Raw genomic sequence first — 13,719 nt, 5'->3', positions numbered from 1 at the left:
TACACTGCTGAGGGGAGCAGCGGGCGGGTCAGGAGAGGTCTGCCGCACCATGTGGATCTCCTCCAGGGCAGGTGGGGATCGAACTCATGAGGAAGAGTGGTTTCAGCTTCTTAGTGCAGTGCTTTAACCTGCTGCGCCACCAGGGAGGGCCAATTTTAATTAGATTTTAATTGAAGTCTTAGCTTAATTTTGGGAAATTTGACATTTTTATGATCTGAGTCTTCACATTCATAAACCTGGTTTGCCTCTGTATTTAAAGAGGTTGTTAGGTCCTTTTGTAACCATTTATACTTTCACAATAGTTTAGCCTTTTTTGTTAGATATATTCCAGGGAACTTGTAGTTTTTATTTCTATTGTGAGTTCTGATTTTTTAAACATTTTACTCTTTTTTTTTTTTTAAAGATTTATTTGTGCCTACAGAACTGGGGTACAGGCCAGAGGCTCAGGGATGGCGGGATGCTTCACTAGAGACAGAGTACCCTGCTGAGGATAGCAGCGGCTGGGTCAGGAGAGGCCTGCCATGCCATATGGTCACCTCCAGGGCAGGCGGGGATCGAACTCATGCGGAAGTGGTTTTAGCTTCTTAGTGCTGTGCTTTAACCTGCTGCGCCACCGCGGGGGGGGGGGGGGGCACATTTTACTCTTTAAGTGTCATTGTTGGCAATGTAAGGATGTGGACCCTGTCTCTAGGAACTTTTATCTTAGTAGCTTAGTTTTTCTCTGTCCTCTCTCTTTTCAGCAAACGCAATTCAGTAATCCCTACTTTTGTATTTCAGTCATGTGGTTACACATCTTTTACTTGAACATGAAAGTAATGTTTCTGTCACTGCTTTTTGAGCCAACTCAGACCATTTTTTTTTTCCTTTAATGGACCTCATTGTAGTTATTGATGCTCTGTTAAAGCAACTGCTAGAAAAAATTAGAAGTTGACATTGTAACAGGCTGGTCCCACCCAAAAGGAGGGTGGATCTGAGGAAAGAAGAGAGGAATCTGGAGAGGAGACTGAACAGGAAGGATGCAGGATGGAGAGCCAGAAGGAGACCCGAGGGAGGCACATGGAGCAGAGAGACATGTGAAGAAGCTGCTCTTGTTTCTTGGTCCTGGACTGGTTGAAACAGATGTGGGTGAGGGACCATGGGGAGGTGGACTATGGCATCATTTATTTTGATTTTGATTTTGCTTTTTTCCTCCCAGTCTTGTCTGGCCATTTCTGACCCTTTTCTATGGATCCCCTCCAGAAGTTGCTTTAGGCTTTTGGCCGGCTTTCAGGCCTTGCTTTTTGGGCCAATCCCTTTTGGGTGGACTTCTACCCACAGGGGATAGGTAACTTTGGGTATTTGATTTAGAACTGTATTCTTTGTCTTTTCTATATTGCACACTCATTGTATTAAAGTTCCTTTCCATTAAAGGTTGTATGTCTTATCTTGATGCGATGAATGGCAGAACCACCTATTTAGAGCAGGCAGGTTTGGGGGTTCGGTGCTGTTCCTCTCCCTTCCCTACAACAACATTAGGTCATGTGCCTTAGAGGCTGCAAAGATTTACTTTTCTGGAGTAAATAGCTGATTTGTACCCCATCTTTCCATCCTCAGTTCTCAGTTTACTCGTTACCTTTCTTAACCTTGCTCCCATGTCTTTCTTTTCTGTTACCTTTCCATTTCCCACCTTTCCTCTTCTCATTTTCTAAACTGCAGTTTTACCACCTGTCATGCACTTTATCTTGTGCTGTATGTGTGTTTACTCATTTAATCTTTATCACAGTCCTGGAGGACAGTGGGGCAATCCCATGTGAAAGATAGGACTTGAATGTCCTTAAGTTTATATAAGTAGAAAGCAGTCAAGCATGAACTATACATCAAACCTTTCAGACTTATCACCATTGATCACTCCACTTTCCTATAGTACTGAAAATAAGTTTCTTCTTTACTGCTTTTCTGAGTAGATGAATTTAAATGGCTATCTTTTTTGATCCATTGAAATATTATAGTAAAATGAGATGGTATCTTTAGATTGAAATAAATTCAAGGGATGTTTTGGGTGTGAATGGTGTTTGTTACTGAATCTAGTGAGGATCATTTTCCGAGCACTCAAAATTATTTCAGGTAATTTTGATCATCGTCCACTGTCTTCACTCCCATCAGGTTCTCCCTAGTCTTTGTTCATATGCTGACAGACTTTTATAGCATTGCCATCATGCTATCAGCTAATACTCTGTGTTTTCGCATGTATACCTTTCATGAGCTATGGTTTTCAAGGTAATTTTAGATTATCTCTTTAATAATGTGTCATTCCCTCTCATGAGATCATGCATTTCAGGAATGTTCTTTGAGCCCTTCTCCTGTATGTTGTGGTAGGGAAGCTACAGTATATGTCCTACTAGGAAAGGTAGATGATAAATATAATGAATGAGTAAAGAGTACTTCATATTGGATTTTCTTTATGTATTTTTTCTCTAATTTTTACTGATTTAAGAAATTTATATAATCTATCATCTGTGTCTTAATGATAGTAAAACAATTTCCCACATATTTTCTATTTTTATGTTTAGTTGTGGAAGAAATTGAAATCTTTATAAAAGGGACAAGTTTTCAATTTTAGACCATCCCCTGTCCTTCACAGTTAAGAAAGGAGAGTATTGGCCAAGTAGTTTATATTTTGAAATGAGGAGACTATCCTGCTCAGGACTTTAATAAAAGGACCAGAAATTACCACTAGTTAGAGATTTAAAGAAAGAACAAAAAATAAATAAATGATTGCTTCTTCTCTAATTATATTCTATTTTATGTAAGAGAGGTGTGATATTTAATATTGAGATAAAAATAATGGATATTTGTTACTTTTTAGGGTGACTGTTGGATCTGTATGGAACTCATGTCTACCTCGTTTGATAAGTTTTACAAATATGTATATAGTGTATTAGATGATGTTATTCCAGAAGAAATTTTAGGCAAAATCACTTTAGCAGTAAGTATCTGCTTTTCAAAGTTTTCCTCATGTACTGTTACATTATATATGTACATATATACATATATATATATATACACACTCATATATACACACACACATATATATGGGATTTTGAGTATGCATAGTGGAATGTACTTCACAAATTGTTGTCTTTCCTAGGAAAATCATCTGTAACAAGAAAAGAAAATCAATTCTGTGGGGTAATTGTCATATCACAGTAATTATTTTTAAAATAGGGTCTAGATAAATAATGACAATGTTCTTTTCATTAAATCATAATGAACCAAAAGAAACTGTGCTGCAAATAAAGCTAGAAAAAGCAATTTTCTGTTCTTTTTATCCTCTGCTTGCTTTAACTATTTTTATCACAGTTGTCTCTAAATTAATCAGAATCACAGCAGTCTCCTCAAAGCTTCTTAATTGAAACTCTCAAACAAAGGATGTTTCTAGATTTAAGATTTGGTCTGTCTAATCTAAACTGTTTAACTTTTTGAATAACAACAATTTCAGCTTCATTATTAATTTGGACAATTCACTTTTGCCATACTCCCAAAAAAAGAGAAGAGGCATTCTTCTGCATATGTATTTATAATTTTGAGTGTGAATTCATCATTTTCTTCCTTGCTCTGAATCTTTCCTCTGACAAAGCTTGTTCACAATTTTTCCCCCCAAAAGCTTTCTTTTTGATAGGATAAAGTTAACGAGATAATTAGAAATCTCCAGAATCTTAATTTATAAACCAAATGTTATAGGAAAGATAACATAATGTATCCTGAAAGATAAGATAGGTACCCTGATTGAGTATAATTTCTTATATCTTTCCTGTATCCTCTACCTCCAAAATAGTCTACGTGTTAAATTGGTCAGTTTTTACTAGTGAGTTACTAAGAGATTAAGGTTAAAATTATATACAGTCTGTGAACTACGTCTTAGTTATAATTGAGGTATGAGTATATAACTGGGATTTTAAAAATCAGATTAAACTCTAGTTATTCTTAGGATTCGTAGCTCTCATATTAGTATCTTAAGATACTTAGCTAAATTAATGCTCACGTTTTAATGTTTTATGAGCTAATTAATTTGCTTTGAATATCATACAGTTATAAGTGATAAATGACTTAAACCCAGGCAGGCAATCCCAGAAGGCAGCTCTTAAACACTATACAGTAGTCAAATTGGAAAACAGATAAAAATGTTTATCATTTATTATGGCATGTATAATGCAGATGTACTAATAAATCATTTGTTGCATATTTGCCTATGTTTTCAAACTTGGCAGTCACCCTTTATATTAAATATAGCAATTAAAATTGTTCTGTGTTAAGTTCTTCCTACTAATTTGTAATCCAGTGAACACACAAACATAACTCTCAGAAACATTATAAGTTGGTGTGTTTTGCACTTCTTAACAACCAGCACCTTGGTGGCAGAGATTTGACTATTCTGTAGCAAATGGTGGCCTGCAGCAAATTGTTGGCCTGTGGTTCAATTCTCTTACTTTGAGGTTATAAAAGTTTTGATTTAAGTTATTGTTCCCTTAATTTCTGAAGAAACTTCTGATTTTTCTTATCATCAACCGTGATCACGCCATAGAATAAGTTGCTATAATTACTGAGCAGAGATACTCTGGCTCTGCAAACATTACTTTGGAAGGCCCAATCCCCATTGAGGGTGAAAGATTGTGAGAAACTGAGAATTTTGAAAAATATATTGAATTAGAATTTGTGATGCAGTCAGTCCATTAGGGCTTCTTAGACCAAATGTTTTTATTCATGGAAAGTTTGGAGGATCAATAAACTTTTAAATGACTTATTAAATAAATTATGCAGCTGTCAGGGAACATCATGTAAAGGCAGCTGAGTTTTCAGAGCTAAACCCTTCATCCAGCATCTTCATTAAAGGGAAAACTGGGCAACATATTGAAACATTAAGGTTAAAACATATAGCAATTGTGTGGGCTTTGACTTATGATAAACTATTGTTCTCTTTGATTAAAAAGAAACTTACCCTATTTCTGATTTTTTTTCTCCGTAGACTGTGAAAGCACTAAACCACTTAAAAGAAAACTTGAAAATCATTCACAGAGGTGGGTATTAATTATTTTTTATAGATTAGAAATTTATATTTTTCCTTTGTAGAATAAGCCTATTGAAAATTATAGTAACTGTAAATCCTTCCTGAAATAGTTGCATTACTAACAAAACAAGTAAATGTACCCTAAAAGTTTTGTTATTTGGAAATCGATATATTTCAGTCTAACTTACTGGTATGCTGCACTTAAAAGTCAAGATGGATTTTGCTGCAAATTCTTAACTACTCCTACTTGAAAAATAATTTATTCATTTACCTGATAGGTAATTGAGGCTTCTGTGTATATGCAAATAAGATGTGAATGTGGTTTTATGGACATTCAAAGAAGAATATGAGGGGTAGCATCCTTGAGCATTTGAAAAGCACCCTAACATTCATACCTAGTGTTCCTTCTTTACTGTACAATTTTTGCAAATTGAGAGAATCTTTTAATTGCCAATGCACTTGAAATTCCTCTCAGACATACTATGTTTATGAATACATTGACCTTGGCCAAAATAGACATGGATTTAAACATTTCATGTAGCTCTCTTGGAAGGCAGTAATAGCATGGGAATCCTGAATTTAATTCAACAACAACAAATAGACTAAATAATTGCTCTGTTTATGGTAGTGAGGAGGTGGCTTCAAAGAAGCATACCACCTGTCATAAATTTGTAACGGACAAGGCCTAAAACAGTGAGTGATTCTGTCTGGGCAATAAATAGTACAGTGTAAAAGAGAAGTAAAAAGCCTTGAATTTCAAGGATCAGTTTCCAGTGCCCAGAGAAATTAGCAAAGTAGCATTTAAGTAATTTTAGTTTGGGGGCATCAACCCTAGGCCATTGATAATGAATTAACCTTAAACACCAAATTATTTCATTTAATATTACCTGACTTAATACTTGTTAAAAATAATATTAGGTAGACTTCTTATTTTCTCTTTTGACCAAAAACTGTGTAAGGTTAGATCCCTCAGCAAATTATTTTGTTCCTCTTGTAGTTCATTTTATTCTTGTTTTGGCTTTCCCCCTCCTTTTTTGGCTATATTTTTAGGTCACCTTTGAGGTTTTCCTATTACTAAATAAAATGATGAGTTTACCCCAATGTTTTTATCAATTAGAACCAGTTAGCCTTTTTTGGGGGGTGGGGGTGGGAGGGGCTACAATTAGATTACAAGTAACAGAAATTGCTTTTGACTACAGATAACAGGGATAACAGGAATTCCCAATAACTGACCTGAACCCCAAAGAAATTCGTTGTTTTAAGTACAGAGTGTCTCTAAACATAATATGATTAGGGCTTATACTCCCTTTCTTTCTTCTACCCTCCTTAATATGGTGGCTCCATTACAAGGTGGAAACAAAAGCAGTGCCCAGAGTCACAGCCTGACATGACACCTCTTGAAGAAGCAGCTTTCTCTTCCTGTGTGGCTGTCTGAGGAACAGGGAAATCTTCACACATGTCTGTAACATTGCCTCTTGTCTCATTCACCAGAATTCCTCGTGCTCTGACCTAAACTGGTCCCTGACAAGGAGCCTGAGTCTAAAATAGAAGCTTAGCCCAGTCAGCATGCAGTTTTTGGGGATGTAAATAAAGCCACACAGAGGAGGCTGGATACCTCTTGGAGGTCCCACTGTAAAGGATGGAGTGGCTAGGGATGCGTGTTGAGAACCTGTCAGTGTATCAGTGAGGATAAGAGGTCTTTTTTTTTTTTTTTAAAGATTTGTTTATTTATTCATACTGGGGTGCAGACAGAGATGTGGAGGGTGAGAGGATTCACTAGGTACAGAGCGGGGAGCAGAACAGGCAGATCAACGAAGTACACTGCTGAGGGGAGCAGCGGGCGGGTCAGGAGAGGTCTGCCACGCCATGTGGATCTCCTCCGGGGCATGCGGGGATCGAACTCATGCGGAAGTGGCTTTAGCTTCTTAGTGCTGTGCCACCAGGGAGGGCCAATGGATAACAGTTCTTTTCTGAATATTTTTGGAGGTCACCTTCTGATTTATTTTTTAATTTTTTTATTCATTGAGCCATAATGTCTATGGGATTAAGATAGGGCTAGAAAACCAGTGAGCAAAGAGGGAGGGTCCACAAGACAGCCAATTAGCATACACTGGTAGTGAGTTGATGTCAGGAGAGGAAGGTGTGATAACTTCGAAGACAATTTGGCAAAACTGGAGCATTGGTTTTCTCAGCTTGCAGGAAAGTGCACGCACGGTGGGAGTAGTTAAAATGAATCTAATTTCTCAAGGACTCATCTAAGAAAGAGTAAGGTGGGAGAAACTTGATGAAGCCAAGTTCATAAAAATCTCCCAAGAAGTAATGATTAAGGGGATGAGTTCTGAATGCAAACCATCTTCAGGTATTTTATTAAATGTTTTAATTTCCACAATCTTGTGTATAGGAATTACTGTTTTCATTTTGTAGGCAAAAAAATTGTGATTGCTATGGGTATGTTCATTAGCTTGCCCCAGAACTATTGTAAGTTATAGAGCCAGAATTTGAACTTTTGCTGTACTATATTATATATTCTTGCTAAGTTAATAAGTCTCTAACTAAATTATTGGTTTTTAGTTCCACAGTTTATAATGCATTACATAATAGGTTAACATATTCATACAGACAAACTTCACTCTTCATATTTTTGACTGCTCAGTAATTAATGTGAAGTAGTGTTTGTCTGTTGATGGAAACAAAACATTTAGAATACCTAAATTTAGTGTGAAGAATTTTTGATACTGAATTTTTTTAAACATTGGCATTCAGGAAATTGCTTTCTCATTTCCAAAAGCCAGAGTTTTCATTTTATGACTTATTAAGGTGTTGCTCGAAATGAGTTTTACCATGTTACATTTATATACACACAAAATATACATAGTTGTCTCCACATGTATATGTTACATTTATACAACTATATAACAAGTATAAACTCATTTTTAAAACATGAATAATGGTTTCATGTATAAATGATACTGTTTATCTGAATTTTAAAGACTTGACCACTTTTATTGTCTAAGGTTGTTTTTTTTTTTTTACATTTTACTTCTAAGTATTTAACATATAGATTATTTTATTATTTATATATGTAATGACTTCTATCTCTTGCAGATATCAAACCTTCCAATATTCTTCTGGACAGAAGTGGGAATATTAAACTCTGTGACTTTGGCATCAGTGGACAGCTTGTTGACTCCATTGCCAAGACAAGAGATGCTGGGTGTAGGCCATACATGGCAGTAAGTGTGAAGGCCAAACTTTCTTACGTGACAGTCACAAAGAGCCTATACCCTTTGGTGCTGTTCTTTTAAAGAATCTCCCAGTGGTCATGCAGTTTCACCATAATAGTGTTTTTCTCTTCTTTAAAGACCAAGCTCAAGTTCTAGCTGCTCCATGAAACTTTGTGAAATTGTCCCAGTGAATTTCTGTATTCATTGTCTTATTGTATTTTTCCTATATGGCATTTAGCATTTGTGGTCTTTTGATTTTTTTTTCTTTTTTTCAGCTCTGCTAATCATCTAGCTGGTTAGTTTGTAGGTTTCTGTGTAATTCTACCATTCTATGTTATCTCGACTGGTAGATGATGATATACTAAAGTTGATAATGTGTGATAAATCTATTAAGCAATGCTATTTCCAGTTCAGGGAGAATGGGAAGACTTGTGTTTTTAGCAGAACTCGGTATGCCTTACAGTGTGAAACTGTTTTGATATTGTTATTCCCTCTTAGAGAGGTATGAGCCTGCTGTCAAATGTCAAGGTAGTGGCCTTAGATTTTTCTTAACCTGAAAGCCTCTTCCACCTTGAGGAGGCCTTACATGGCCTCATATATGGTTCTCATCTCACATCGTGTATTTGCATATACTGTTCCTACAGTCTGGATTTTGACCTATATTGGATGGAAATTTAGCATCTCTATTTTAAATAGTTTTGCAAGGGTTGGTGTCTTCCTTAATGTGGCCATGATTCTTTGTGCACCAGCACACTGTTCGAAATGGTGATAAGTAAGGGTTTGGTCATATATTCCTATTAGAAGTTTCTGTTTCAATATGGAATTTCTCCATTTAAAGCTATAAAATTTGCTCAGAATTGAATAAAAATTTTCCTTGTTTTTATTACTTTTATTTCTTGAGTTATATATTCCTACCTGAGTATGATAAGAAATAGAAAAGTAAGAAAAATCATAGCAATGTAGCATAGCATTTTTATCTTCTTTATAAATGGGCAGGCATTGTGCTACCTAGATTTCACACTTATTCAAAAACTTAAATATTTATATTTTATTTTCTGCATCACTTAAAAGTAAATTTTGTATCATTCGTCTTTCTTTTTGACAATTTGCACATAGTGTGATGCATAGTGTCTATTTACATTCTGGTCATTGTATTTGAAAAATATTGGATTAAAAAATTTACAGTTACTATCAATATTTTAGAATTTTGCAGTTTTCAATAGCCTATTTTGGTTTTGTTATACCTTTTCCTGCCAAATTTTCTAAACATGAAAATGTAAGAGGGTATATGTGTGTGTGTGTGTGTGTGTGTGTTTGTCTAGATGTGGGTGTGTTGTTTGTGTCTGTTGTAACAGAAAAAGACATTCATTTGAATTCTGGGTTTGTGAATGTCCACTTGCCAAGAAGATTCTTGGGAAAACTTGGGAGATCTTGCATTCATCATGATAGAGACAAATAGAACAAGTTTTCAAAAACAAGTTAAAAAAATAAGCATGAAACATTTAGAAGATTGTATGACTATGCACTTACTAATGATGTTCTAAGAATTAACTGTGAACTGTTTCCTACATTTTTATTGCTTGTCTTAGTACTGCAGTTGACTGTTTCATTGTGTGTGTGTGTAATTACAGTTGTTATGACTTCTTTATGCATTCACCCTTATTACAGATATTTAAGGGTCTTTTGTCTCTTGTAATAATTTTGGACTGACTTATTGTTGCCAATAAATTGAGTATCTTTCTTTGTTCTTTCTGTTTCAACATTTTGGTACCTTTGGTTCTAAATTGAGTTCTCTCATAGACAAGATGCTATGTATTAATAGTAGTGTCATGATTTTCAGTACATTCCTCTAATCTATTTTTTGTTAACATTTATTGTAATTATATTTAAAATGATTACTGGGGCCCTCTGTGGTGATGCAACAGGTTAGAAGAGTGCAGCACTGTGATGCTGTCCTCAGCCACTACAACATGATTTCAACCACTGGCCAGGGAGGAGACCTACATGGTGTAGCAGACCTCTCCTGTCTCACCTCTGCTCCCCTCATCATCTATCTGCCTGTTCTGCTCCCCACTCTGTCCCTGGTGAATCTTCTCACCCCCACCCCCCTCCTACATACACACCTCTGACATGTACTTCAGCTCTTGTATACATAAATAATAAATCTTTTAAAAAAATAAAAAGATTACTGATAACTATCTACCATTTGTTCATTTTGTATATCATACAATTTTGGTTTTCATTTTCTCTGTTGCTACCCCCTTTAAATTTTTTTGTGTTTAATATATTTTTGGTTTTCTTCTCATTCTTTTGAAATTTTAATTTTTTTTTTAAGATTTATTTATGCATATAAGAACTGGGCTACAGAACAGAGGTGCAGAGGGTGAGAGGAATCCCCAGAGACAGAGTGGGGAGAACAGGCAGACTGACTGAAATTCACTGCTGAGGGGAGTAGTGGGTGGGTCAGGGAAGGTCTGCTCTGCCATGTGGGTTAGTCCCTGGCTGGGGATTGAACTCATGCTGCAGTGGCTGAGGCTCCCTGCATAGTGTTGAGCTTTAACCCATTGCACCACCAAGGAGGGCACAATTTTAGATTATTTTTAATGATTACAGTGTTTACTACAATATCCTTAATTAATAACAATCTATTTTGAATTATTACTAACTTAGCTTCTTAAACATACAGAGTGCTCTTATACAGTACTCCCCAGTAATTTTGTAATTGGTCATATCTGAAACACTGTATGACTGATAACTAGATTTATAACTATTGCATTTTAAAAAATCACATAGGAAAAAGAAAACATAATAATAAATGCATTTATATTTACATAAAAGTTACCTTTACCAGAATTCATTCTTTTTATAACTCAGAGTTACTGTCTAGTGTTATTCCATTATTCTTTTGATGTATTCTTTTATTTGTGAGTGTCTTAATTTGTTCTTTAGTTATAAAGGACAGTTTTCCTGCATTTGAGATTTTTTATTGTATTTTTATTTACCTTTTAACACTTGAAATACATCCTCTTGTTCCCATCTGGTATCCATGGTTTCTTATGAGAAGTTAACTTAAGCTTCCTAGGAATGCCTGGTATGTGAAGATTCACTGCTCTCTTACTGCTTTCAAAATTCTTTCTTAACTTACTATTTTGAATGGATTATGTATTCTTGACTAGTATTTACTGATATATAGGAAAACTATTTGTTTTGATATGTTTATTTTATAATCTGTCAAATTACTGATCTACATTTTTTTTAATAGACTTTATTGGTGATTCAAGGTTATTCAAGAATTTTTTACCTTGGTCTTTCTCATATTTATTGATCTTCCTCACATCTATTTATTTTTCTCATATTTACTTTTATTGCTCTGTCTGAACTTCTAGGTCAGTGTTGAATGACAGTATTAAGTAATGGGATTCTTGTGTAGTTTCTGATTTACCAGTATGGAGAATATGTATATCTGTGTGTGAGAGTATGTGTGTTTGAGAGAATGAGGATGAATCAGAAAGGGATATTAAATTTTATTGTCTTTGTGACATTAGTACATGATGAAATATTTTTGTGTAGCTGTTCATAGCATGAATCATAATGAAACATTTTTTTGTGGTTGAACCACTCTTCCATTCCAGAAATAATCCCTATGTGGTTCATGTTTAATGCATTTTTACATTAAATCAGTTTAAGAGAGACTGGTTTATAGTTAACTTTGTAAAGGTTTTAAATGGGTTATACTAACTTTAAAAATTGAATGGGAGGGCCCTGCCTGGTGGCGCAGCGGGTTAAAGCACAGCACTAAGAAGCTAAGGCCACTTCATCATGAGTTCAATCCCTGCCCCGGAGGAGACCCACATGGTGTGGCAGACCTCTCCTGACTTGCCTGCCTCTCCCCTCGGCAGTGTACCCCGTCAGTTGGCCTGTTCTGTTCCCCACTCTGTCTCTGGTGAATCCTCTCACTGCCCCACACCTCTGGCCTGTACCCCAGTTCTATATGCATAAATAAATGAATCTTTAAAAAAAAAATTGAATGAGGGAGCTGTAGGTGAGGCAGAAGGGGTCTGCTTTGTTATGTAGGTCAGCTTCCTGGCCCCGGATGGAACTCAAGCTGCATAATAGCTTCATAATGCTGCACTTTAACCCGTTGCACCACCAGGGAGGGCCCCAAAGCGTATCTTTAGCCTCCCTGAGCTAAAAATATTTTGCCTAGACAGACATGGGAACAGTTGAGGTAACATACTTTCCTGTTCTTTGAAATTGAATTCTATCTTGGTCAGAAGTCTTTGTAAAAATATATATTTTTGAAATTTCTGAAGTTTTACTGTTTCCTTAGCATCTATGTATGTGTATGTGTGTGCACACAGTGTGAGCTTGTACAGATGAGAATTTTTGTTTTCTTAGTTTTCAATGTTAGGTGTCATCTGTTTACTGGACTTTAATGTATTTCCCTTTAATATATTTCCCTTCAAAAATGTAAAGACTAAGTACAGCCTTGAGTGTGAACTGAACTTAGTGACTGCTTATAATGAATAAATATCATATGCCAAAAACATCCCTTCCGAATGTAGACCATAAAAAGGCATTATGACTCATTCTTGCTTGCGCTCTTGGGTTACTCAGTTTGGGAGAAGCCAGTAACCCTCCATGTTCAAAGACACCCAAGCAACTTTATGAAGAGACTCAAGAAGTGAACTTCCTGCTGGTAACTGTGCAGAAGAGCTTGGTGATAAATTCTCCCCCCCCCCCCAGTAAAACTAGCAGCCCTACTGACATGTATTTGCAGCCTCATTAGAGGTCCTGAGTCAGAACTGCTAGCTGAAATTTCTCCCTGAGTCATGACTCACAGAAACCCTGAGAAAATGATGTTTATTATTTTAAACTATTGAATGTAAAGGCATTTTGTCATACAACATGCAACATAACTAATAAAAGGTATTGATTTGTGTTAATCTGTTGGTTTATAACTGAGCTTTCAAATTATTTTAGTGACTAGATTTCTGCCTTTTGTGACCTTCTAAGACTTTTAAGTAGGACAAATGATCATTTAAGAAATGATTTACTGAAAATGTTTCTCTATTTAGGTCTTCTTGTTTTCATTATACAAGTATTGAGACCCTTTATTTATTCCTAAATAATTGGTATTTTTGATACTACTATTATATTAATTAATGGAAATAAAAATATTTTTGCAGTGTTTTAGAGAAATGCAATTGATTTGCATACTTTGACTTTGTTTCCTATTACCTGGCTAGTTTCATCACTAGCTTTAGTAGGGATTTTCTCCCCCACTCTCCAATTCTCCCTTGCTTTTTTGTGCTAGTTAGAACTTCCAATATGATGCTAGATAAAAGTAGTTTCCTTTTCCCAATATTAATTAGGATGGAGGTGTTCTATATTATACCAGTAAGTGTGATAGTACTTCAGATGCCCTTTATGGAACAAACAATTTTCCTT

General features: G+C 35.6%; 1 protein-coding gene across 1 annotated transcript in view; it reads left to right on the top strand.

The window, feature by feature from the left end:
• MAP2K4 (mitogen-activated protein kinase kinase 4) overlaps positions 1 to 13,719 on the top strand; it is a 114,234-nt gene that overhangs the window by 86,299 nt on the left and 14,216 nt on the right. Inside the window, exons 6-8 of the mRNA XM_012726082.1 lie at positions 2,846 to 2,965; positions 5,003 to 5,054; positions 8,150 to 8,277. Coding sequence (XP_012581536.1) covers positions 2,846 to 2,965; positions 5,003 to 5,054; positions 8,150 to 8,277 — 300 coding nt within the window. The remainder of the gene's footprint in view (positions 1 to 2,845; positions 2,966 to 5,002; positions 5,055 to 8,149; positions 8,278 to 13,719) is intronic.

Source organism: Condylura cristata, unplaced genomic scaffold (genome assembly GCF_000260355.1).
Source record: "Condylura cristata isolate star-nosed mole 26May11 unplaced genomic scaffold, ConCri1.0 scaffold00017, whole genome shotgun sequence".
Classification (NCBI taxonomy): Eukaryota; Metazoa; Chordata; class Mammalia; order Eulipotyphla; family Talpidae; genus Condylura; species Condylura cristata.
This window is presented reverse-complemented; position numbering and strand designations above follow the sequence as displayed.